The sequence below is a fragment of the Rhinatrema bivittatum genome, chromosome 13 (assembly GCF_901001135.1).
Source record: "Rhinatrema bivittatum chromosome 13, aRhiBiv1.1, whole genome shotgun sequence".
Lineage (NCBI taxonomy): Eukaryota > Metazoa > Chordata > Amphibia > Gymnophiona > Rhinatrematidae > Rhinatrema > Rhinatrema bivittatum.
In genome coordinates this window covers 64,618,429-64,644,802 of record NC_042627.1, presented here as the reverse complement: position 1 = coordinate 64,644,802, position 26,374 = coordinate 64,618,429, and the positions used below count along the sequence as shown (strand labels likewise).

Below are 26,374 nucleotides of genomic sequence, written 5' to 3'. Positions count from 1 at the left end.
TTATTTTGATTTCTGGATTGTCATCTTCAAAATCATCTCTTTCGGGCTTGCTCAGCTGGGAAGCCGTGTCGGCATAACTGTTTGTACGGTGCCTGCAGAAATGCTGGAGGTTTCTTCCCTGGCTCCAAACCTTGATCTTGAGACACTCAAGTGGGTCTGTTATTTATTTTAGGATAACATCGAAAGGTGCAAGTCAAATGAGACCTGTGCAACCATCCCCTTAACATTCGTTGCAGATCGCCCAACAGATCAGGCCTGGTCGAAGGTCTCCAGGGCTGAGTCCGGGAGCCACTGCTGGACTTTTCCTCACTGGCTGAGGCCTCCTTATTAAGCAGAGCCCAAGCCCTCCAACGTACAGGGCCTGAGAGAAACCACAATTTCTTGGGGAGCCGGGAGATCACTCTCAGGTTTTAATCTTATCCAGTTACACAAGTGTCTGGGAGGAAGAACCCTCGCCTAGGATGGAGAAGTCTTTCTGTATTTAGGGTGCTAAATTCTGCATGTTGGTCTTTAAATCTGAATCTTGGTGAGCTTGGCTTGTGGGCTGTTTCCCGCAGACCTGCAGCTGTACCACAGTGAGACCCTGGAGCTGATGCTGCAGCGCTGGAGCAAGCTGGAGCGGGATTTCCGCTTGAAGAACGGGCACTATGACATCAGCAAGATCCCGGACATCTACGACTGTGTCAAGTACGACCTGCAGCACAACAGCTCCCTGAAGCTGGAGGGCACGGATGAGCTCTTCAAGCTTTCCAAAGCACTGGCAGATATTATAATCCCCCAGGTAATCCTGCGTTGGGTCTCCCTTTCAGTCCCCGCGTCCTTTCAGTCTTTGCAGAAGACTCAGGCCTGTCTCCACAACCTGGCAGTGAAAAGTGTTGTAAACTGCCGTTGCCAAGGAGGGTAATTTTCAGTGCTTCTTCTGCAGAATGGGGTGAAGACCCCCGACTTTTTTTGAGATGAACAGAATCTTGAGTGCAATCCTTTGCCTTTCTCCATCATCGGGACTGGTTCTGGTGCATTGGTTACTAACAGTGGGCATGATATTTTTGCACCATTTGGCTGGCTAAGCTGCAGTCAGCGGCTGCCACTTAGCTGCCTAACTTTTTATCCAGCTAAAAAGTTAGTTGGCTAAGGAAAGGAATGGGGGCATTCCAGGGATTGCGCCACTTTTCTGTCTAGCTAGTTTCCAATTTGCCGGGGCACATTTAAAACTAATCGGAGAAAGTTCTTTTTTACTCAATGCACAATTAAACTCTGGAATTTGTTGCCAGAGGATGTGGTTAGTGCAGTTAGTATAGCTGTGTTTAAAAAAGGTTTGGATAAGTTCTTGGAGGAGAAGTCCATTACCTGCTATTAATTAAGTAGACTTAGAAAATAGCCACTGCTCTTACTAGCAATGGTAACACGGAATAGATTTAGTTTTTGGGTACTTGCCAGGTTCTTATGGCCTGGATTGGCCACTATTGGAAACAGGATGCCGGGCTTGATGGACCCTTGGTCTGACCCAGTATGACATTTTCTTATGTTCTTAACTTGCAGAAATATGCAGAAGTCAGCATTTAGCCAGATAACTCCCTCGTAATCTGGCTAAATGCCATTGAATACGGACCTCCCTGTGTTGAGTGATGTGCTGTGTAAATGTGGATTATTCTGATATATGTAAAGTGCTTCGGGGTTCCCTTTGTTGGGAGGAAGGCAGCGAGAAGTAGAAACAGAAATGTCATTGCTTGGATGTGCTTTTGCCAAACATGTCCCCTTTCTTTTCTCTCTCCTCCATCGTCCCAATGCAGGAATATGGAATTAATAAGGAGGAGAAGCTGGAGATAGCGGTGGGATTCTGTCTCCCGCTTATCAGGAAGATCCAGCTGGACTTGCAGAGGACTCATGAGGACGAGTCTGTAAACAAGCTCCACCCGCTGTAAGACCTTTGTGTTACATCAGCATGGTCTTTTGGACTTTACTCACGCAGCTCCTCAGCCCCTGCCATGGCTGCCGTGGCGTGTCGCCATTGCTTCCAGGCACCATCAGGCTCTCGTCTTACGTCAGTGCTGCTTTAGACTGTATCCCTGCCCCTGCATTTCTGTCATGGCATGTGGGCACTGTTTCAGACAGATTGCCCTTGAAGGACCCTCATGTGACATTTGCACCTTTGGCTGGGCTCTGTAAACCCTCAGCATTCTCCAGTACTGTTTTAGGTAAACTCTGTTCCCTGTATTGTCGTTATAGTAGGTCTGCACTGACTTATATTGTACATAAACACTAACAGGCAAGCTGTTTGTATTTGTAATATCCTCCCATTATACTATCATTGTGGCAGATTGCCCCCTCTTGGGTGTCTGGTTCCTATTAGCATCATATCACACACTGTATCCCCGTTATAATTGTCCTGTATGTTTATACTTCTGTAAGGTCAGACTGTACCCACCTATAATACAATTACGGTGCAGGGCTGCTGGAAAGATGTGTCAGACTGATTCTGTTTTTCTTAAGCACTGCAAGATGCATCAAACTCCTGCTGTTGCTTTAGCTTGGAACTCCAGCAGATAGACAGATGGACAGATTACCCTCCCCTTGAGAACACTGCTTTTCCCCTCTGTGAAATCCATTGTATGACCCTAGCACAGAGGATCAAACCTACAGACGGTATCCAGACTATGGGCCATGCTTCATCCCAGCACTCAGGGGGCTGGGGGAGGCTTTGCTGAGAGAGGGGAGCCCTTGTTTGGGGTGAGGGGGTGCCACCTTCTGGGGTTCAGGGACCTGAACAGGCCATGGTGCTTGCGGGGTGGGGGGGGGGTGGAGGGTTCAGACCAGGAAATGTGGGGCATTTAAAAATGCAGAGCTCTGCTCCCTTCATTGTGGCCCTTTTTTTTAACATGTGCACCGCTCCGCATATCGTTAGCTTTGCAGCTAGGCTGATGGTCGCGCTTTTAGCGTGCACACCCAAGCTTTTTTTTTTTTGGACACGGCTTTTGGCGACTCGGCCTCTGTGTTTGGGGAGAGCAGCTGCTTTATTTCCGGAGGAATGCTGTCCAGTCGATCACAAGGAGCTCAGTCTTTTCCCTGGCTTCAGTCTCTGGGCAGCAGATGCAGAGACCCTTCCTTTGCTAGGGAGAAAGTGATGGCTTCCTGAATGATTCGGTGGCCTCTGATGCAGTCATTGCCGGGGGTTTTCCTGTTTTAGGTACTCAAGAGGAGTCCTTTCCCCAGGGCGGCACGTAAGGACGAGGCTGTACTTCACCAGCGAGAGTCACGTCCACTCCCTGCTCAGCATTTTCCGCTACGGCAGGCTCCTGGATGTAAGTGTCAGCTTCGCTTTTTCAAAAATTTTCTTTTCTCTTCTTCCCTTTCTTTTCTTCCTAAATGAAGGTAGCACCCTGGGTGTGGCAATTCCGCAGAAGCCGAGGACGTCACGTCAGCTTCTCATGCAATGTTACATTTCTGTACCTGTAACCTTAAAGCTCCGTCTTCCTCTCATCTGCATGCACTTGCCAAATTACTGCTCTTTCTTTCCTTCATCTTTATCTTCTTCTTAATTTTTTGGTTTCAAAATCTTTAATTGGGAAATTCAGACCTCCACCGCATTGTTGTGCAGGATTATTTTAAAAGGCATCAGGTTAGGGTACGTTATATATATAGATATAGATATGGCGATATGGACATGGATATTGCATGTTAATTTTCTTGCTAATAAGTATTTTTGTGAAAATTAAATAAGTAATGTTAGAGCACTAGGCATGTACAGTATGTCTAGTGTGCATTGCAGGTCCTTTCCTGTGTAATCTGGACAAATGCCATCTATAAACTGCTCAGAACTGCATTTCATGTTTGGTGTTTAGGAGAGGCGCGGCAACTCTTATCGATAACCCGGTTGCGTCTTCCCGCGTTTACGAGTGCAATCGTTAGCGTGTGAATCCTTTGGAACCCTATGACGTTTCCCCATGGTCATTAAGTGCTCTTGGAAATGCTTGGAACCTTCTGTCGCTCCTGAATAATTCCGGAATCAGGCAGAATTCCATATTTAGTAGGCATCGGTCCCCGTACGGTGGGCAAGATTCTGTGCTGTTCCTTCGTACGCCTCCGACTTTTCTCAGAATGGGGGAGAACCTCAAGGAGTCATTAGCTGGATGGGAAAATCTAGGGGAAGTTAGGAGGGCAGTGGACAAAACTGAAAGGAGATATCATAAGGGCAACTAATCTTTTTGTTAGGCATTTAAATAAAGGGAAGAGGAAAAAGACAGGTATGGCTGAAAAGGTAAGGGAGAAAAGGTTAGCATTTCATAAATGACAAGAGATCGCAGAAAGAGGAGGGCAGGCGACAGTATCTGGAGAAATTAAGAGAAGTCGGGAAAATAATAAGGAATGCGAAAATTCAAATAGAAGAAAAATAGCAAATACAGAAAAACAGGGGGACAAGACATTTTTAGATATGTTAGTGAAAGAAGGAAGTGCAAAAGTGGCACTGGGAGACTCAGAGGTGAGGAATATGTAGAGGCTGATGAGGAAAAAGCAAAATTGCTGAACAAATATTTCTGCTCTGTGTTCACTGTGGAAGGGCCTGGAGCAGGACCACATACAACGAACACAAATAAGACTGGAAGTGAGGTAAACCTCAGTCGATTTTCAGAACAGTGTGTTCATGAGGAACTATCTAAACTTAAAGTAGATAAGGCGATGGGGTCAGATGGGATACATACGAGGTTGAAAGGTCAGGAGTAATATTAGGAAGTCTTCCTTTACAGAGAGGGTGGTGGATGCATTGAACAGCCTTCCAGTGGAAGTGGTGGAGACAAAAACAGTATCTGAATTCAAGAAAGCATGGGATAAATACAGGGGAAGTGATGTCAATTATAATGCTAAATTAATTAGACGGATGGGCAGATTGAACAGTCTTTTTCTGCCATATACCAGCACCTCCTCGCTGAGAGGACGCTTCAAAAGCCTGCAATGCAATTTTCCTTATAGTTTCAATGTGGATCAATCCTGAAGCCTTGACTGTCAAGTAGAAAGTAGTACAATGAGGTACTGGAGCTCTGCTAACTTGAACCTTATTTTTTTGTTTAGATATTGCTCATTGCCTGCTCATTGGTTGCCCAGTGTGAGTTACATTCAGGTGCATTAGGTATTTCCTTGACCCCAGAGGGCTTTCAGTGTAAGGGGTCATTTACTAAGCGTTTTTCCCATAGATACAGAATGGGAAAAAACCTTTGGTAAATATAGGCCTAAGTCTGTACCTGAAGCAGTGGAGAGTGAGGTGACTTGCACGAGCAGGGTCAGCCTGCTGCTCTAACCACCAGGCTAACCCTCAAGTCCATTTCCTTGTGGGCTACGTTCTTATTGTATGTCCTCTGTGTCTTTTATGCCTGTGGCAGGAGTCCAAGGACCAGCAGTGGAAGAGAGCCATGGACTACTTAGGTGCCGTTTCAGAGCTGAATTATATGACACAGATTGTGATCATGCTGTATGAGGATAACAACAAGGTAAAGGATCTCAGGGAGTTCGCTATTTGTTTCCCCTGAGTCTAGATCTGAAAGGATTGCTGCACTGAGCTGAAGTGAGAGATTCAGAGCCATTGAGAGCAATGGCCAAACGGTTACTGCCAGCAGGTGATACGCCAGGAACTGCTGCTTAAATTCCACCTGAAGTTTGCTATAATTTTTTAACACCTTTTGAAAACACAGTACTCTCTGACAGTTCTATAGGGAAACCAATATAATTTTCCAACTTTTATGTATTTTTGTTTCACTATGAAAACATCTCAGGATAAGGAAAATTGAAGTAGACAAGACGCTTTGGTAATATTTTGGTAAAAGAATGACAACCCACAGAACACATTATTTGTGGTGCAGTTGCCATATGGGAGAAATTTACCCGACATGTAAATACCATTATCTGGAATGGAAGAAAATTCATCACATTGAAGTATATGTGTGATTTTCAATAAAAACAGAATTTATTTTTCTGCCTAATTTCTTACAGATCCCAAATTGTGAAATAAGATTCTTACTTCCAACATAAAGTCACCTCTAAAAGACCATCATAAGGAAAAAGACATTTTTTTCCCCCTGTGAGAGATATTTCCAATACCCTAAGTAAAAGCTATTAAAAAAAAAATCTGCAAAGGTCAAACGAATGTGATGCATCTTAAAGTCCAACAGTTTAGATGACAGAACCTAGCACTGTTTCGGTTTAAAGACGTTGTTGTTCACCTGAGACATGAACGTTGCATTTCGTGCAACAATTGATTTTTCTTTGTATTTGCCATCTTTTTAGCTCCTTCTTTGGGAAGGTAAATGTGTAACTTTGCAAGTAACTTGCATGGCAGCGATGTGTGTTAAGTTGCACGAATTTTCAAAGCAAACTTATGCCCGTGAGTTTGCTTGGAAAAAGATGTGAAAGTGCACGCAGAAACTCACTTGCTCTTTGCAACACATGACTTGGTGCTTGGGAATTTATGGGCACACTTTTTAAAATCAAAAGCATGCACATAAATGCAGACTCCACCCCCCAAAACACCTCTTCTTTTTGTGAAGGCTTTTCTATGGGTAAAACAGTGCTTTGCCTGCGGAAATGGCATGCTATAAAATTGCCTGCCCGATACGCAGGTAAACCTTAGGCATGCATGTTCCCGGGGGCAGGGTTGGGAAGGGCTCGTCCTTCCGGATTTTCAAAAGTATGCACGTAAATTTCCCTGAAATTTTCCGCACACATAACAGCAAGGTGTATTGTGTTTGGATAATTCTGATGGGCTAATTTTCAAATCTAACTTAGGCGCGCAAGTTTGCTTTGAAAATTGGAGTAGCTTGCTTGTGGATTTGCTGACTTTTTAATGCAAGCTGTTACAAAATGACCCCTTTAGCTCTGACCTTAGGTACAGTGTTTGAGCTTTCAGATTGCAAAGGAGTTAAAACGTCCTATATACAGGGTCTGAATACAGTGGCTAGCGAACGGTACAGGCAGTAAAGTTGAAACTAAGGTGTGGTTTCAGGATCCTTCTTCGGAAGAGCGCTTTCACGTGGAGCTGCATTTCAGTCCTGGAGTGAAGGGCTGTGAGGACGATGAGAATGCCCCCATGGGATTTGGATTTCGACCTGCATCAGCCGAGGTGAGTCCTCCCCTTTTGTCCAGGTTTTGTATTCTGCCCTCCATTTGCCGAGGTGAGCCTGTCCTGGAGGCACACCTAACCATTCTGGTTTTTGAGATAGTTGAATTAATATGCATGGCAGATATTTGCATACATCGGAAATCTAGTGTATGCAAATCCCATTAGTATTCATATCCATTGTGGCCGTCTAGAAAACCCGGCTGGTCGGATTCGCCTCCAGGACTGGGTTGGGAAACATTGTGTGCCAGAACCTTCACTCCCCCCTTGCCAGTTTCCTTCTCGGTCAATTTGTATTTCTTTTTCCTTTCTCTCGTGCTTTCTGTTCTGTGATTTTTTTTTTCCCTTCTTCTCTCATCCTACCACCAGAGGTTTCAGTGTATTTACAGCATTTCTTGGAAATGTTGTTGTTATTTTTATATCGATACAGAATGAAGATAAGAAACCAAACCAGGGCAGTCTAGAAGATCTTTCCAAGGTGAAGGGGACTGATGAGGTGGACAGAGCTTTACTGATGTCACCTCTGCCCTCTGAACCCATCAACTTTCAACGAAAGTCCCCACTGACCCGTGCCAGGAAGACTGGGTCCATGGAGGTAATGCAGGGGAAATGGGGACAGAATCTGAACCATTCAAGCAAATTCCCTGCCTTAGAATATGCGATGCTTCCATTTCACTGAGCAGTGAGCAACTCTCTGAAAATATCCTTACCTGATTTAAAAATTGGCAGATGCTTCCACATTTCAATGGCAGACTATGTTTAATGGCAGAGAGAGAGAAGGTCATGCTAAAAGCTTGCATCATAGAGCACCTACTCAGTAAACTGTCCCTTTGCTTCTTGGCTAATGTATTGAAAAATTAAGGATGAAGGGGAGACCCAGTGTAGGGCAGAACAGTGTAAAGATGTCGTGGTTTCGTAACCCATGATTTTATTCCCACCTAACTGATATGCGATCACCATTTATACTTAATCAGCAGATGGGGAGAAATAATGTGATTTCTCACCTGAGTGAGGTGACCAGGGTAGTCCAAAGCTGTTCTAAGGATGAAGGATGAGTAAAAAGATAACCCGAGGGCGTGACATGGAAACGTCTCTTTGGTCCAGTGACCACGGAAAGAGCAGTCTCGCCTGGGAAAGGATGACATTTGATATAGGAATCCCTGAAACGGAGTGGTCAAACAGAGAGCGTCTCAGAGAAGTCATATGCTTCAGCTCTTGGAAAGAGGACAGGAGTGGACGCGCTATACAGACAAAGAAATAGGCGTAATCTACATAGAAAAGGGCTTCTCGGACCTGCTCGGCAGGTTTTCAGGGTCTCCATAATGAATATGCATGAAGTAAATGTGCATGTACCGAGTCACCACGGGATGCAAATGTGTCTCATGCATATTCATTGTGCAGATCCTGAAAACCCAACTGGATGTGGGGGTCCCCAGCACAGGTTTGGGAAGCCTTGCTGAAGGGTGCAGCATTGAACTTGTTATAGCTTAAATGGACGAGTGGGGGTTGATCTGCTAGAAACATAAAAAGGAGAAAAGGAGGATCTTTTCATAGAGCCTGCAAAAGAGTGGGGTACGTAAGAAGTGATCCGAAGAGCAAAATAGTTCCACATGCAATAAATGTGGTAGAAGTATGAACAACTAAATTATTTGCTGTGGGAATGTAGCAAGGAATCAGGTGGCACGGGTGAACAGAAAGCGTGCGTACCATGTGCGGTGCATTGGGCAGTCAGCGCTGGGTTCTGTATCACGTGCTGGTCTCATGGTTTTACCAGAGGCTGTAACAGGGTTCTGCTCTCTGTTCCTGGGTTTGCTTACAGGTGATGAACATCCAGTGTACAGGGAATATCGAATTCACGTCCCAAAAGGGACGGCGGCGGCGAAGATCAGGAGACCCCCATCAGTCCCCGTCCTCCATCGCTCTTCAGCCCCGGGCTATGTCCATCACTAACCTGGCATCATGGCGACAGGTGTCTTTCTTTTTCGTTCAGTTGCTCGGGTTTCTCCTTGGAAACGATGCTCCCCTAACACTCACCTCCCTTTCTTGTTCCCTTCAGTTCATTTTCTCTGTGTCTCGTGTGCTGGAAACCCTCACAGCTTTGAAACTGGGCACACAGCTAAATGTCTAGAGCTATAAAAATAGATATTTCAGATTTCTGAGATTCTCTTTTTCTCTTGAGTTTGGGTCGCTTATTGAAAGAGAGAGTCACTGCATTGAGTTTCCAGCATTCAGCTGGGTCAGGGTCTCTGCTTCCAGTATAATCTGTAGATGAGACCATTTCAACATGCACTTTTTGAACTGCTTGGCTCAGTCTTAATAAGTCTGACTAATTTTAAACTACTAATGAGCCTCGAGAGCAACAAGGACCAGCTTTATTTAGTGACTGGTAATTCCTTGTTTTGTACTGGAGTACCATTGCTATAAAAGCTTGGCGCTCTAATTGAAGCCACATGCTAGTCTTGGGTTTTACTGGTAGGACAACATACATGAATGAGGGCCTAGAATTCCATGTGTGAATAGTTGTCCTCCTCCTTTCTATTTGAGCGGACAGTGTGATCAGGAAGAGATACAGAAACATTGACGAGCACTGGGATGTTCAGAAGCAGTAAAGGTGCCTTCTGTTATCTCTTGCTTTGTAATTTTTGCCATTGGTACTCTAGAAATAAACCAGGGCACGCTCTGCTAGACACAGTGACATGTGACAACGGGCAGCTGGCGTCCTTCCTCCCTCTCCTGGCTGTCCGCTTCACGCTTCCTTTTCTGTGTAAGTACAGCAATACCTGGATCTGTTTGCAGGTTGCTTCCTTTTATCAGCGCAGCACGCACATAACAGGGGTTCGCTTTCTGCTTTGCGGTTCTGAAAGCCTCTCTCCACCTTCATTGCCAAGTGTTCTGCCTTCCACTGCGATTCCCTCTCTCGCTCTCTTTCCATGGAGTTGAACCTTTAGCTGAAAACCTGATAGGAGGGATCCTGGAGCTCTGCTCTTTCTCTAAGCAGGAAGAGCTGCATCTTAGGTCTTGGTGACGGACTTTACATGAGATGCGGATGAGAATCTGACGGGTTTGTCTGATCAGGTACGATGATTTCTGTTTTCTTTTTGAATGTGATCATGTTTATTTTTTTTGTAATTCATACTTTATTGATCTATCAAATTAACAAATCATATATGCAAAGCGACACTCAGAGGAAAATTCACGGGTTCATTTGGACCACATTACAAGAAATCAGCGATTCAAGTCCCCATAATAATAGGGGAATATATGGGACACATCATAAGAAAGATAACTTAGAAGAAAAGAAAATTAATACTATCAGTCTGCACAAAAATAAGCAAATAACATCAACTCTCCTGTTGCTGGTCTTTCAAAGAGTTTTCCAGGTGGAGAGGATCTGTAAATACTTATCTATTATTCTGAAATGTTATTACACATTTACATGGAAACTTTAAGAAGAAGAGTGCTCCTATAGAAATCGCATCATTCTTCAATTGAAGGAATAACTTTCCACATCATGGGGTTTCCCTAGACACATCTGGGAATAGCTGGATTTTCTGTCCACAGAAGAAGCATTCTTCATTCCTGAAGTATCTCTGGAAAGCCATATCTTTATCCTGCTCTTAAATGAAAGGAAACCAGTAGGGTAGCTCTTGCTGGAACATCGTCGATCGAGGATTCAAGAAAGTCTGTCAAAGCAGGGTTTTCTTGTGAAATAAAATCCACTTGTCCCTTCTACATTTGGGTATATAATAAATGTTTGAGAGTAGAGGTATAGAAACCTCAGAAATCCCCAAAATCTCCACCAAATGTTTCTTTAAATAACTCAAAAGCAGATAAAAATCTTAATTCAGGAATATTAAGAAAGCGCAGATTTTTCCCTCTTAATTGATTATCAAGTCCTGCAAAACGACCATGTCGAATCAAACTATCCCTAACCTACGTAGCATTAACAGCTTGTAAGGAAATAATCTGAGATCTAAGACCACCAACAGAGCTCTCAACATTAGCCCTTTGTACATCGTTTTCTTGAAGCTTAACATCAGTGTCCTGGGTAATCTTACTCAACAGAGTTAGGGAACTGGAGATACTTCTACCTTGATGATTATACACCATAAATCCAAAAGAGATAGACTCAGGTTCATTAATCATAGGGACTTCTTCCATGAGCTGAAAGATGGATGGAAGAGGAGCTCTCGAATAAGATGAATTCACTTTCAGATTAATGTCCAAATTCTTATTAATGATTGACGCATTGAAGACTTCTTCCACGGAAGATCATGAACAAGCACTGACTTCCCTTGCACCTACCAATCTATTTGGAGAAGACAGGTCATGAGTTACTCCACTTGGCAAAAGCCCGGGGAGCTTATGTCCAACAGCAACAGGTAATGGCAGACTTGGGCCTGGACTCAAAGAGACTCCTGAAGATACAGAGCTGCGCGTGCTGGTCCATAGGGCTCTTATCAAGAAGAGAAGCAAAAGGAACCATCCTACCTTTCCTCTTCTTCCCCATAGATGTTAAGTGGAGGAAATCCAAAGAAAAAGGTGGCACAGAGAGGCACACTTCGGCTTCGGTGCGCCAATGGCACCGCGCTGCAGGACTGCTGTTTTAATAGGTCCCAGTCAGCCCCAGAGTGTGACGTCAGCCTTGGTTACAAGGGGGGCGGCAGCGTCGTCAATGCTCAGGACCCCGCAGCATTTCTTCCGACAGGATTCCCCCCAAACCTTTGCAGGACCGCTGTTTTAATATGATCATGTCTAATTACTCTGTCAGGTTTGCTGCTGTGATGTGGGTGCAATTGTGACAATATTTTCAGAGATACAAGATGTCCGGATACAGACATTCATTTTTCTTATTATTCTGGAGGCATAAAAATCAAACTAGAGAACAGTTCTTCTCTTTATGCATCGCCCAGAGCTTTTTTTCTCCCTGGGCAGCTTGGCTATGTGTTCACTGGCAGGACTACCTGCACTCACAGCCTAGGCATGACTTTACTACTCAGTAGAAAATGCCCATTAGTCAGAATGGATGCTGTTACAGCTCAGATGATAATTCAAAGGTCCTGTTTTGATGCTGACTTTAGGAAGGACAGTTCTGATCTGTCACCAATTAGAAAAGTCAGGGTTGGATGGTAAATGAGGGTATACTGCTGATTTTAGTTCCACTTGATTTATAACTACTTGGAAAGTAATTACCCTATTTACATTTCTATACATCAACCATTATCATTATTTACAAGGCATGATCGGCACATGCAGGGCCGTGCAGGCTATTTCACAGGGTTACGTTTTCCCTGACTTGAAGAGTTTTCAGTGTCACTTGTGCATATAGAAAGTGACTTAGTCAGGATGACAGAGTGAGTGGTAGAAGCGGGACTCCCAACAGATCTTTTTATCTCACCCCCAACACGGCATTCACTTTCAAATCCGGAAACGGAGTTTTCAGGGTGCTCTCATACTTTGGTGTTCAGTCTCCCCCTAAGTAAATGAACCAATGTCAGCAAGAGCTGTGTGAGGCTCCGTCTGGAAGTGACTTATCATTCCTGCACTTAATACTGTGTAGATCAGGCTGAATGCTAGTGGATGCTATCGTCTCGTAGATGACTCTGACCTCTTGACTGGCAGCCCAGGTGATGAAATGACTTGGGTCAGACCCATCAAACCCTACTTTTCTAAACTTACTTTCTCTTCTTGAAAATAGCAACCATGAGAATATCAGATCACTCGGCACTGGGCAGAATTGGAAGGCAGGGAGAAACGCTCGTAAAAATTCAAGGGCAAAGAACCTAAATTCCCTGTACGTACCCGGATCAGTCCAGACAGTGGGTTGAGCCTCCTGTCCAGCAGAGGGAGACAGAGAAAAACTGAAAAGGTATCCTCTATCAGGACAGTGCTCACCCTGCGTCCCTTCAGTATTTCTCTGTCTCCCAGCAGATGCACAGATAAAATAAGTGGTTGGAAACTTGAAGCTAAAATTATGTGGGGGAGGTTTTTTTCACAAAGGAAGCATTTTCCAGGAAAGGAGCAGCGCTCTTCAAACATTATATAATTTTTACTGTTTGGAACGTGGACTTCTTTGTGAGAGGGTGTCAGATAGCGGGGACAGCAAGCTCACGCAGACTCCGGGGCACTTGCACAACGGATCCTCTAACTAGGCTGACTCCAGCCGTTCTGTAGAGGCCGCAGGGAAAACGCTCAGTGCATCTGCTGCCATATTGCCCCCCCCCCCCCCCACAGCCGGAAAAGGAGACCAGCGTATCTTCCTTCTCTAGTAATGGAACATGCTGCAGGCAAGGTGAACTTGAGCTTTGAGCCTTGTCTGCAAGTTCTTCTTTCTTCTTACATCTGTTTTTCGTCTCTGGTGACGAATAGAGTAGGTGGAAGTGGCAGCATGCGAAATGCCGCACCGGGTCAGAGCAGAGGTCCATCAAGCCCTGCATCCTGGCTCCAGCAGTGGCCAGGTCCAGGTCACAGGCAGCCAGCAGAATCCCGAAATATCGATGCAAGCTCGCAGTGCTCCTTACGATGACCTGCTCTTTTGAAACAGCAGTGCAAGTTTGAAGCTTCAAAATAGAAATTTGCCATTCTCTTCTGTGCTGTGGCCTTGTTGTTAGGTCTCCTTGGTATTTTACTGTGAGAGATTTTAATTTTTCATGTTTTTGATGATACCTGCAGGAGCTTCTTGTAGGGATCCTAATGGCACTGCCATGATTTGCTTCAATCCTCAGAGGCTTAAGAATTTTGTATCGCTACACCAAGCAGCTGAAGTCTCTACAAATCTGCTTTCTTCCCGGGGCATTGTGGCATTACCTTGAAAGTTTAAGCATTTGTGAGCATCTTGTCATACCCCGTGATGGAGTTGTAGACGGGTTTTGACGAATGCAGGTTTATGGGGGTCCTAGTCAAGCTTTGGACAGGTGGGGCTCTATGAGGTCCACCAAAGATGAGCAGGGGATCTTTCTGAACACTGGAGTGAGCAACCTTTTCAGTGTATTCTGTGCTGAGTACTGGGCTATGAGAGGCTTTTGCTGCAAGGAACTTGACTAGCACTGAGGTATGCTAGGTTCTTACTGCATGATGTGATGGATGAGGTTCTTGCTTAGGTGTACTTTATCTCTATGGACTGCTGATGTGATGTGGGTTGGGGTCCTTGCTAAGTATTGGATGTTTGGATTATTTTCTGCGATGCTTCCTTGCTTGGCGTTGGCAGATCTCTTGCTGAACTTTGGGGGGTGTAGGCTTCTTGCTAAGTGCTGGGGTATGTGTGAGTTTTTTGGGGGTTTTTTGTTTTTTTTTTGCTGATTAATATTGCTAAGCATTTAAGTGTTTCAATTCCATACTGAAAACTGGGGGCTTGGATGTGTTGCTGGTTTTGGGGGGGATTTGCCTGGTACTGAGGCTTGAAGGAGTACAAACTGATTACCTAGCATTGTAGAGTTTATCCCGCATTGATCATTGTGAAACACATTCACTGCTGAGCTTTAGTGTCCCAGCTCCTTTTGCATGGAAGATTATTATTATGCAATTGCTTTGTTTTTCACAGGTTCTTTCCGAGACCTCTTCGAAATCTGGAGGTTATCGCCTCTTTACATCCTATTCCAGGCAGCCCATAGATATGAAGCAAAGTGGCCTAGGTATGAATCTCTATCTGTATAGTTATAATATTTGTATGCTGTTTGTTCATCCCTCCATATGCAACATGTATGGTCAATATTATCTGTTTGTATGTACAATACGGAGTATGTAAATACTTCATTGATGTCATTTCAGAGCGGCCTAAGTTGAATGCCATATTGAAAGTCAGCCCCTTTATGTGTATCTAAATGCCCACATGTCAGTCCATACATTGTGTGTGTACTGTAGATGGCTCTAGGTATGGTAGATCTTCCTTATATTAGAAGCTTGTCAGACTGTGTATTGCAGTAAAATATATTACTGTAGCCTCTTGGATCTGCTTCTAAATGAAATTTCCCCACAGGCATGCTGTAGAATGAGAACATTTTGAAAACAGAATTTTTTGTCATTTTTTTCTTCTGAAAGAACAAATAGTGCAGTGGAAGGAAGTAAAAAAGAAAATGTGGCCATTGGTGCACTGCAGTCTTCATTTATGTGAAGCCATATTTTACCAAGCTTGGGAAAAGCATGAAGTCCATATTCAAAAGCTTTGTTCTGCTGACTTGGGGAGTTAGCCGGACAAATCTGCAGGGTGATAAATGTCCACTTCTACTGAGCAGGTTAAGTCTTTCTGGGCAAAACCATTGGCCACACAAAATGTACTTGCATAGGAAGAGGCAAAGTTAGAAGTGAAACCAAGGTGTGGTTACACTAAAGCTGGGCTGTGCTGAATATCTGCGCTGTCTGGCTAAAATTAGTCAGATAAGTCTGGTCGCGTAGGATGCCTGTCCTAAAGCTATGGAGGTATATTCAGGGGCAGATTTATCTGGATAAGTGCTGCTGAATATTCGGCTACAGCTAACTTTCCCACTCACCAGTCTGCTGAATGTGATTATATGTGGCATGCATGAAATGAAATACTTTTACACTTTCTAGTGGCTGACTCCATATTATAAATCATAGTTTTTTTCACTGTGATACCAGTGTTTAAACTAGGGAAATTTAAAAGATGTGTAGTGTATAATCCCAAAGCTAAACTAGTGACCCGTAACAGGATATGCAGTGTGTAATCCTAGAGTAAAACTGGTGACCCTTGGTCCCTTAACAGGACGTGCAGTGTGTAATCCCAGAGTTAAACTAGTGACCCTTAACAGGATGTGCAGTGTGTAATCCCAGAGTTAAACTAGTGACCCTTAAAGGATGTGCAGCGTGTAATCCCAGAACTAACTAATGACCTTTAACAGAATGTGCAGTGTGTAATCCTAGAGTTAAACTAGTGACCCTTAAAGGATGTGCAGCGTGTAATCCCAGAACTAACTAATGACCTTTAACAGAATATGCAGTGTGTAATCTTAGAGTTAAACTAGTGACCCTTAATAGGACGTGAAGTGTGTAATCCTAGAGTTAAACTAGTGACCCTTAACAGGATTTGCAGTGTGTAATCTTAGAGTTAAACTAGTGACCCTTAATAGGACGTGAAGTGTGTAATCCTAATGTGTCAGAATGTGTACATCTATGTATATATGTGTGACAGGGTTAGAACATCTATTGCTGAAATGTGAATATCCTTCTGATCCTCTCCCCAGACTTAAAAAAATATGTAAAGTTTCTCCTTCTCTAGACCCAAGACTTGAAATGCTTTCAGAATTTTTATTTTAATGAATGTCAGCTTCTTTCTAAGGTTTCCAAGCTTTAGGTGAATTAGTTCTTTAGCCATTCATACCAATTGTTCTTTGGGGTCTTAAAGACTTTGGAGAGACACGATCACTTTCACTTTTTCCTAGTGAATTGAAATACCTGAAACTCTGCCGCAGTGAGATCAGTCCTCCGTTTAGACACAGAACAAGTCAGGCATAGCTGGTGACCATGCAAAGTTCCCCCATGCTGTCCAATCGGTGTCTCCACCCTCCTGGGAAGCGTTCACGAGACCCAACTACTGAAGTGATTATTTCTAACTGTGATGTAGAGTTAGTAATTATGGCACGATGAATACTTTCCCACTGGGAAGAGAGCTGAAACCACCAGAGGAATCATATGGGCAGAAATGATTATGAACCAAGGCCTGGGCTCTATTTGAATAGGTGATTTAGAGATTAACTTTCTATATATTAATACATTGGGACCATCCTTATCCACATTCAGCTTTCTGAGGGAAAAGGTACCTTAAACTGGAGCAATTTGTCTTGTTAAGGTTTGACATGGAGGGAAAACAGAGGAACCTTGAGGTCCCTATTGTGTAGGCCAGGTAGAGCTTCCCAAATGACTTTAGCCAGATATTCAGCAGAACGGACTTGGATGAGTGTTTCACTGAACGTACCCGTATAAAGTTAACCGGATAACGTTAGGGAAGATATTTTTCCAAACTGATTTTACTGGCTAACTTTGTCCAGGCGGTGCTGAATAACAGCAGCACTGCCCGGACCAAGAGAAACCGTGTCCCAGGAATGTCCCTCAGCACCGTCTCTTTGTAGATGAGCACATTTTGTGGGAGTAATGAGTTGCCCAGAAAAAAAATGTAGCTGGGGAGCAGGGGGAAATGTTCTAATCTTTGGTTTTGTCCGGGTAACTCCAAGCAAGCTCTTTGAATATTGACCTCCTTGTGCTCTTCAAATCTCTTTGTGCTATGTAAAACTGCGTTGGGCTCAGAATACGCCTGGGCACACAACCGAGGGACAGAACAAACTAACTCTGGCCTAAGGGGAGATGTAATGGGATTTGTAAGTGATGTCCAGAGGTGGTCATGAAATGTCCTTTTATATGATCACTTTGTGTGGTTTACTAGCATACGGGGTTCCATGTTTGATGTGGGGTCTGTTTGTGCACTTCCCTGTCATGGTTTGTGTTTTTGTACGATTGATATTTCTGTGGGATTTATTTGTGTAAAAGCCACGTCATGTTGTTCTGATGGAAAGGGGGCACATACAAGCATTTTCAAAGGTATTTATTAAGATAGATACAGATCACAGGAAGCACTTTGAAAATTGGTTTAAAGTTTATGTGGGGTAATTTAGTAACAGCCTGTGTGAATTTGCAGGCTGTCAGGAAATTACCTCGTAATATATTTTTGGTTGAATGCATCATACTGATTTGCTTTAGTTTTTAAATCATTCCTCCGCTACGCAGTGGCCTTTATGGCACTGAGGTTCTGTGGCGCTTCCTCCTTAATTCCAGTTAGGCCACGTTATTGGTCCAGTAGCTTATCCTTTTCTTCCATTTCTGCCGGGTTTTGAATGTCGTCACCCTGACCATTGAATTTGGGCTTAATAGACATTCATAGCTTACACATGGAGGGGTCAATAGTTAGAAACCATTTAGGTGGATAGCTCACACATTAATCCGTCTAAATGGCAAATTAAGCCACATACCCGGCTGTAATTTCGCCAGATAAGTGGCTCAATATGCCTCTAGCTCGCCGGCCAGAGGTAGCGCTGGAATCATAAGCTTAGCGTAAGCTTACGCTTCCAGCACTGTCTCTCTCAGAGCAGTGCGGAGGTGCCGGGAGCGGGTCAAGGGGTCAAATGTAAGGTATCAGGGGGATTGGAAGGGTCGTGGGTGGGGGAAGCCGCAATAATGTAAACCCCTTTTGTGTGGGTGGGTGAGGGGGAGGGAAGGGAGGGGGCAGTCTGATTTTACAGTTTCTGAAACACCGGGAAGGGGGTGAGGTCTTGGTAATGTTTTAAGGAGTTGGGGGGGGGGGGGGTGAAGAGGGCCCAAGCCTCAGACAGAGCCTTTACTAGATATTTTCAGAAGGAAGGAGGGGATGGCCCGCTGGCCCATGTATTTGCTTGTTGTTTTTCATTTTTGACAGCGCTACTTAGCCGGCCACACAAGGCTGGATAACTTTAGACCTACCCGGCTATTTTCAAACATTGCCGGTTAGGTTTTTTTTGTTATCCAAGTAGCCGGATAACTTTAAGCTTGTATATTCAGCTGAATGTATGGGTCTAGTTATCTGGCTAACTTTAACAGGATAATTTGTCCACTGAACGGCCTATTGAATATTGGAATGTGTATTAAGAATTAGCAAATATACTGTTACTAGGGTTTATTCCAAATATAGCAGCCTTTGATAGCTACGTCTGTACAGCTGAAATGTGTTGAAAACTCCCTTCTGTGTGTCAGACCGGTACTGTGGTGATTCAGATGCTCCTGTTCTAAAAATCTTATTTGTATCAGGTTAGTAGGGTCCAGTGAGCAATCAGAGGAATTCAGCAGGACACACAGTACGTGGAGCCATCTGAGTGTGATGCACATGTCAAAGCCCCTCCTGGTGACAGCAGTTTTAAGATTTAATTTCTTCTTGGAGGGGGGGTGTGTGTGTGCGCGCGAGAGAAAACAATGTGTAGCACTCATTCATTGAAGCACGTCACGTTAATGCTTGTGCAGCGTTCATATTTTCACATGTCCTCAGGGCAGGTGCTGCTTGCTTCCTTGTTGTTCTTTTGCTCTAATCTGTCACCCGCCTTCAGGTCCCAGTCCTGCCATGATTTCATCCTCACCCCATGCCCCCCCGGTTTAATACTGTCACCGTCTCTAGTTTGACAACCCACCTTTTATTTTCAGTTCTGTTCTGTTTTTTTGTGATTCACTTACCTCCTTCGGCCTCCCAGTCTTTATACCTCATCTTCTGTTGTCCATTTGGTTCTGCTCTCATCTCTAGTCCAGTGCCCATGTTTTGGTTCTGTCTGTTTCCCCCATCTTGTTTCAGTAAACGAAGGCCTGGTTCGAGGCCTGGCTCACAGACGTCGTCTGTTCCCTCTCTGGAGGTAGCTGGGGCTGATTTCTCCGCAAGGGCCCTCCAGCAGCTCTCACAGATACTCACATTGCCAGGGGTGTTGTAAGGACTGATGACGCACGCCTCTCCCAGGGGCCTGAACCTCCTTCAGCAAAAGCGAGTGAATGAAGGAGAACCAAATATCCAGGAATACCTCGCAGCTGACGGAGAATCAGTTGTGACAGAAAGGAAAATGACACTTCCTCCAAGAAACCCCAAGCTGTGATCATGAGGAGGATTATGACTATTATTGTGATGATAGCAATAAACAAAGGATTATGTTTTATGGGTTTTAACATGGGGCATCACCTCCCCCCCCCCCCTGTAATTTCTATTACTGAGATCTTTGAAGGTTTTAGAGAAAGGAACCTCTTCAGCCTTTTTTGCTACACTGCCAGATGCATCCTATGGAAAGGGGAGGAGTCGATACATGAAGTGGGGGAGATCTCTGTATACGCCAGAGGTGATCTATCTAGAGTACAATTCATATCAGCAGCAGATCATACTGCTGGTGGTTGGAGCTATGCACTGTGCGTAGAGGTTAGGAGAGTTGGAGGAGATTACCTGTAGTGGAACTTCAGTGGCATTAACCATCTTGAGGACGTCCTCCTTAGCTTTCTGGGGGTTCACGGGTTTCTTTCTATTGCATTTTTACATATTCCAGTGCATCCCAGGTAATCAAAGATGTTTAAGCTGCTGAAGGGAAAACAAAACAGGCAGGGCTAATATAGATGATGATTTCTTTCCTTTATCCAAATTCAGAATAGCTTATCCAACTATTTGAAAAAAACTATCTTTATCTTAAAAAGTCAGTAAGGTACAGAGATCTCCCTTTCCTGTCTTTTGCATTTAATGTCACATTTTGGAATGGAGCGTTCCTTCTCTTTCCTGGTTTTTGGGCATGTATAATTCAGAAAACTAGGAAGCAACGGGGCCTGTCTCCGCAAGGAACAGGGAAGGCCGTTGGCTTCCTGTATGGGAAAGAGAGCCGCAGACTAATCCTGGTGATATGAGTCTTTAACGGCATGCTGTGGAGATGTGTGATTACTAACCCACTCCCCGCCTTTCTAGGGTCGCAGTGCACTGGGCTGTTCAGCACCACAGTGCTGGGAGGCTCGTCCAGCGCCCCAAACCTGCAGGACTACGCGCGCGGCCACCGCAAAAAAATCAGCGCCGCTGCCAGCCTGACTTGCAAAGACGGTACGTGTGTAAGAAAGCAGCTGTGTTCTGTCTTCCGGCGCTCACCAAGGGTCAGCCATTGGGAAGACAAGGGGCTGGTTGGAAACCACATGTGCTTTACTGAGCATCTTTTGGAAAAAAAAAAAACATTACAAGGATCTCTTTGCAGGTTGCATGCTACAGATAAGTAAGTTAAGTTTGAATGCATAGAAATCCTTGCATAGAGTTTTCACTGGAGATGGTGAGGCCTGGAAATCATTCTGTTGCGTAAAATACACTGGAGTCCATATTCCAAAGTTGTCTGCTTATCCATGTTAGCTGTATAGGCATATCTAGCTAATTTAGATGGGATATTCAGCAGCACGGCTATGCTGCTGAATATCCCTGGTTAGACGGTTTAGTGTTATCCGTCTAAGTTTAAACCTGCTGTTGAACAAATCTAACTTAGGTGGATAAGTTATCTGGCTAAGTAGTGCCGTGCTGATCCGCCCAATGCCCGCCCACAAATTAACCGGCTGAAAGATATCCGGATAAGTCACCTATACGGCTATCTAGCGGCCTCTGAATATATCTGGATAGTCCTACTTATCCAGCTATCTGCCAGCTGAATATCGGGCCCATTCCATTCCAAGAATAAAAATGAGTGTTCAGTGCGCTTGAAACGGTGAGGAAGCAGGCAAGGAAACAGGGCAGAAGAATGAGAGTGCCAGTAAATGAGAGGGGACGGATCAATTTGGTGTGCATGGTGAGGGAGGATGTAACATAACAGGCACGTGAGAAGTTTTATGAGGTTCGCCTTCATTTGTGGGGAGCGGGACGAGCTGTTCTCTTCCAGGATAATTAAGGTGGAAGGGAACGTCCATTCCGGTAAAAGTTGAATGAGGCATTTACTTCAGGCCAGGCAAACGGCTGGAGTGTTGCCATCCGGGGCATTGAGATGCACGGAGGTTTCAGAGCAGCACTGAGAGGGGTGGCAGGTTTCTCAGAGGACGGGCTAAATATGCATTGGAGGTTCCCTTCCAGAAGAGGTGAGAAATTCCTTTCCATGTCATATTGAAGAAATAGGTGGCCTACGGTGCTAAAAAATAAAAGCCAAAGATATAATTAATTCACCAAAATGAGTATAAAGTGGATGCCATCAGCCATGACTTAGCAACTGTTGCCAAAAAATACACAATACAAACAGCCAGGAATATCTTAATGAGCAAAACCTAAGTTTAATAATAATTGGCAGATCTGAGTTCCGTTTCAACTCAGGGTTCACCCAGAACTGAAACACTGGTATTCAAGTATCTGAATTATTATTAAACATGTTTTGCTTACACAGTTATGACTAGTTGTCCTATGGATTATGTAAATTCCTTTCCAGGAGAGGTGAAAGGGATGGGAATTTCTTATTGTGTGGGTGACAGAGGTGAAAGATTTCTCACAGAACTGGCAAGCGGGATGGGAGGTTTCTTGCAGGACTGGCGAAAGTGTTGGGAGCGTTTCTCTTAGGGCTGGTGGGAGGGTAGGACCGGTGGGAGGGCTGGGACTGGCCGAGAGGATTAGAAGGCGTCACTCACAACTGGTGGGAGGTGTTAGGAAGGACAGGCGAAGCAGCTAGGTTCTTTTAACAGGGCAGATTGTAGGAATGGTAATAAAGGGGGTAGGGGGATCTATGCCAAGGTGAGATGTTGGAATGTCTCTTGATTAATCACTGTCATATATACTACACTCAAAAAATATAATTGCAAGTAAACTTTCCTTTTGACTAGTTCCTCTCTCTGTGTGGTAGAGCATTGCAGCCTTATGGTAAATAGTAACAAATAAAAACTGATTTGCTTTGAGTAATGCATGCTGAGGCATGACTCACTGAAATAAACTCGCGGTTCCATTTTGGTTCTGTAATACAGTGTTAGTGGAAAAGTAGGGGCTGGAGACCTGGTGATTGTTTAGAGCTGGGGTGGTCAACTCCTGTCCTTGAGAGCCACAAACAGGCCAGACTGAAAACTTGGTCTGTTTGTGGCTTTCGTAGAAACGTATAAACATAGAAATGACAGCAGAAAAGGATCACGTGATCCACCCAGTCTGCCCAGCAAGTTTATGCTTATTCCAGTATCTGCTGCACTGTGTAGGTTATCCTTATTCTTATCAGTTTCCCAGACCATAAAAGTCAGGGCCCTCAGATGCCGTTTGAATCCAGTTTCCCTTAACCCTTGCCGTGGAAGCAGAGAGCAATGCTGGAGTTGCATCAAAAGTATCAGGCTTAGTGATTAAGGGTAGTAAGCACCGCATCAGCAAGTTACCCCCATGTTTATTTGTTCCCCAAATCATAAAATTTGTGGCCCTCGTTGGTTGCTGTCTGAATCCAATTCTCGAGGACCGCACTTGGCCACCCCTGGTTTAGAGGATGTGTCCAGTTAATAAGTGCATTCCTGTGTCACTCTAACCTTGAGTATCACCAGTCTTAACACTTTCTTCTAATTCATATATCTGTCTCCCTTTCTCTCTCTCTTTGGGGCACTTGGTGTGAATATGTAGGGTACTGTCTAAAGTGCTGGAGCTTTACAGTACAGCTTACTGCCCAGAATATCCCATTTACTATTCAGACTTCTGGAGAACTTAAGACCATGTTTTTCTGTCTGTTTTTCAATCAAGAAAGAGACTAGAGTGAGACTTCTCTGAAGAAAAGGTGTTTCACTGATTCCCACAACTGGGTGATGTCATCTGAGAGTGCCAACATAGAGAAGGTTTCCATTGCTTTCTAGGAAAAACCTGAAGGGCCATCTGGGCATGTGCGGTTCTTCCCATGTCCTTGCTCTAAAGCTGCTTGCATGCCACAGTTCTTTGTTTTCCTCTGAGAACAAGGGATGCATTTTTTTCTCTACCTGCTGCAGTTGTTAGTGCCTCTGCTATTTCGGGGTGGTTTTTCACCCTCAAGGGTTAAAAGTGTGCCTTAGTGCATTTTTTCCCCTTTCACTTAAGATTCTAGTTAGGATTTTCATTGATATACGTTCTCTTTCTTTTTTGATGCACCTGTCGGTAAATTCATTTTTTACGTGATTTCTGGCAGGCCTTCCCAGCTAAGGGATCCCACTTTTATCGACTCGAGCCACCTTTCTTGTATAAATTTCTTCTCCATTTGATTTGCTGTCCTCAAGTTTTCTGACAGTTGCAGAAAAGAAGGGCAGAAGCTTCTAGAAATGTCAAGACGGCAAGCAGAAGATGTGCATAACTGACCATCACAAGACCTGCTGTAAGCGTCCGTATGAGCATCATGATGCGTCATATTGTAGCATCTGTTCCAAAGGCCATCAAGCCCCACCAGATAAAACTAATCTCATCTGGAAGACATGAAGATGATGTTCAGGTCCATCAAACTGGAACCAAAGGCATCGTAGAAGCACAAAGACCCTTGAACTGCACCAGCTGAGGCATTTGAGAAAAACAGGATACAAACAGAAGTAGGAAGGTGCCAGAGAAGGTATTGACTCATTTGGCACCAAAGCCTTATGATAGACTTAAGGAATGAGACTGGTCTGATTCTCCAAACTTGTGCTGAGCATCAGGCTCTGAGTGCTTGAGCAAGAAGCCAAGGAAAACCACACCAAGGGCCCATTGGAAGAGGACACAACTTTGAAAGCAGAAGAATTCTGGAATGTGCTCATCCACATGAAGAGGAGCTCAGGCTCCCATTCAGCGCACTCACTGTATTGGTCTCCAGAGGTCTAGATTCGAGCTTTTGGATCCTCTCGAGTCACACAACCCAAAAAAAGTCAACCATTCTGCTGAGCCTCATTGACTCCTCAGATTGACAGTCCTCAAGGAAGAACTTTGGAGGCAAGTTTATATGACAACCCTTTAGAGAGTCCCGGTTGTATGACTCAGTGATTCACCTTGTCTTCAGAGAAAATGAATTTGCTTACTCCTAATAGTGTGTTCTCTGAAAACAGGGAAGTCATTAGTCGCACATACCTACCCTTCTCCCCTTCTGGATTAGGCTTCTTAGCTTAATAACAGAACTGAGGCAATGCTGCATGAGAGTAAGTATTCATTGCTAGAGGGACCTTCAGGTTTTTCCTAGAAAGCTACGGAAACGTGTTTTGTGTCTATGCCATTGAATGATAATCCATTTGTGAGACTAGCGATTCCCCTGTCTTCAAAGAACACCTGTTACAGGTAAGCAACTTTGTTTTCCAGAAAAATGAAGTACCCTTTAGAGATCTTATTCATACAAGTAGCATTTACGTAATGCCTGTAGCATACAAAATACACCTTTATTTTTTAAAATGAACCTCAATTTAAATTTAAGTACATAATACTTTCAACCCTACAAGTCCTCCCTGCTGCCGTTTCTCAGTTGTAGTTTAAAATGATATTGTCATGGTTAGGGATGAGGGAAAAAATGTGTGTCTCTTAAATTATAATAACTCCAAGTACTTATTTTATAGTGAAACACAAAGCTGTGCTAAAATAGTACTGCAGTCCTTCTAGGCCTTTCTTCCTGAGCTTGTTTAATTGAAGTTTTTAGAATTGCAATAAATGCATGGGTTAAAGGTTGATGAGCATGGAGAGTATTAATAGTAAGAACTGTCTTTTGTTCCATCCCATGGTCTTATCTTTTTGTCCTGTTTTATATTTTCGTACAGATTTTTTACATGGTCCATGCAAAAGCCATTATCTTAAATATTCCATATCTTGTCGGGGTTATATTTAGATTTCACTGACATACTGCTATTTATTTATTTAAAAATGTTTATACCACCTATTAACATTTTTAAGTGGTTTACAATAAAAATATCCACAGTTTATTAAAACAAGGACAACACAATCAATAAATATCATTGAAATTCCATTTTGCCCTTGTCTGATGCTGTAGTGCTGTTTTGGGGAGGGTTCCTACCCTCATTGTTATAAAGTTTGCAGCCTTCCCCGATGGCGTGCAGATACAATGGAGCCACAATCGGAGGGGGAGGGTCACATGATTTTCTAATGCCGGTGTGGTGAATGTTATCAGAGCTTTCTAGAAAAACTCTCCAGGTATACACAGCGTCTTCCTGCATGCTGTGAGACCTGTAGCCACTACTACTCGTCCCTCCGACATTCTTCCCTTGACCTCATGCACCCATGGAAGATATGTACCTCATTCATAAGAGAGCTATTGCCTTCTAACCATCGCAAACTAAAAGCCCTTAGAAAATGTACTCAGAACATTAGAATAGAAGAGATGCCATGTTGGGTCAGACCAAGATCCATTGAACCCACCGATTAGTCTCCACCAGTGGCCAGTCCAGGTAAACAAGTATCCGGCAGATCCCAAAAAGTAAATCTGTTTCTTATTACTCCCAGGGATAGCAATGGCTTTCCCTTCTCCCCCTGGCTAATAATGTTTTATGAACTTTAAACCCCACACTGCTAGTCACCTGGACTACATTTTCTTTCGAGATTTTACCGTTTGATTGTGCGTTGAGTGAAAAAAATACTTTTATGATTTGTTTTAAATCTTCTGGTTCTTAGCTTCATGGCGTGTCCCCTTGTTTAATATTATTCGATTAGGCAAGTGGCTGTTTCCTATTTACCCGTTCTACCCCATTCATGATTTTATAAACCTCGATCACGTCCCCTTTCAGCAATGTCTTTTTCAAGCTGACGGGCCCTGTCTTGTGTGGCCTCTCTTCTACGGGAACTCTTCCATCCACTTTACTATTTTTGTTGCCCTTCTCTGC

General features: G+C 43.9%; 1 protein-coding gene across 19 annotated transcripts in view; it reads left to right on the top strand.

Moving 5' to 3' along the window:
• PPIP5K1 (diphosphoinositol pentakisphosphate kinase 1) overlaps positions 1-26,374 on the top strand; it is a 149,781-nt gene that overhangs the window by 81,484 nt on the left and 41,923 nt on the right. For 10 of the 19 annotated variants that reach the window (XR_003852305.1, XM_029574303.1, XM_029574304.1 and 7 more), the window contains 9 exons: positions 558-781; positions 1,791-1,918; positions 3,185-3,299; positions 5,373-5,480; positions 6,989-7,105; positions 7,533-7,697; positions 8,922-9,071; positions 14,643-14,733; positions 20,559-20,687. Coding sequence is in view for 18 of the 19 variants with exons in the window: in XM_029574303.1 (XP_029430163.1) it covers positions 558-781; positions 1,791-1,918; positions 3,185-3,299; positions 5,373-5,480; positions 6,989-7,105; positions 7,533-7,697; positions 8,922-9,071; positions 14,643-14,733; positions 20,559-20,687 (1,227 nt within the window). In the remaining variant the exon portion in view is untranslated. The remainder of the gene's footprint in view (positions 1-557; positions 782-1,790; positions 1,919-3,184; positions 3,300-5,372; positions 5,481-6,988; positions 7,106-7,532; positions 7,698-8,921; positions 9,072-14,642; positions 14,734-20,558; positions 20,688-26,374) is intronic. The other 9 variants (XM_029574309.1, XM_029574315.1, XM_029574316.1 and 6 more) reach the window with 3 other exon arrangements.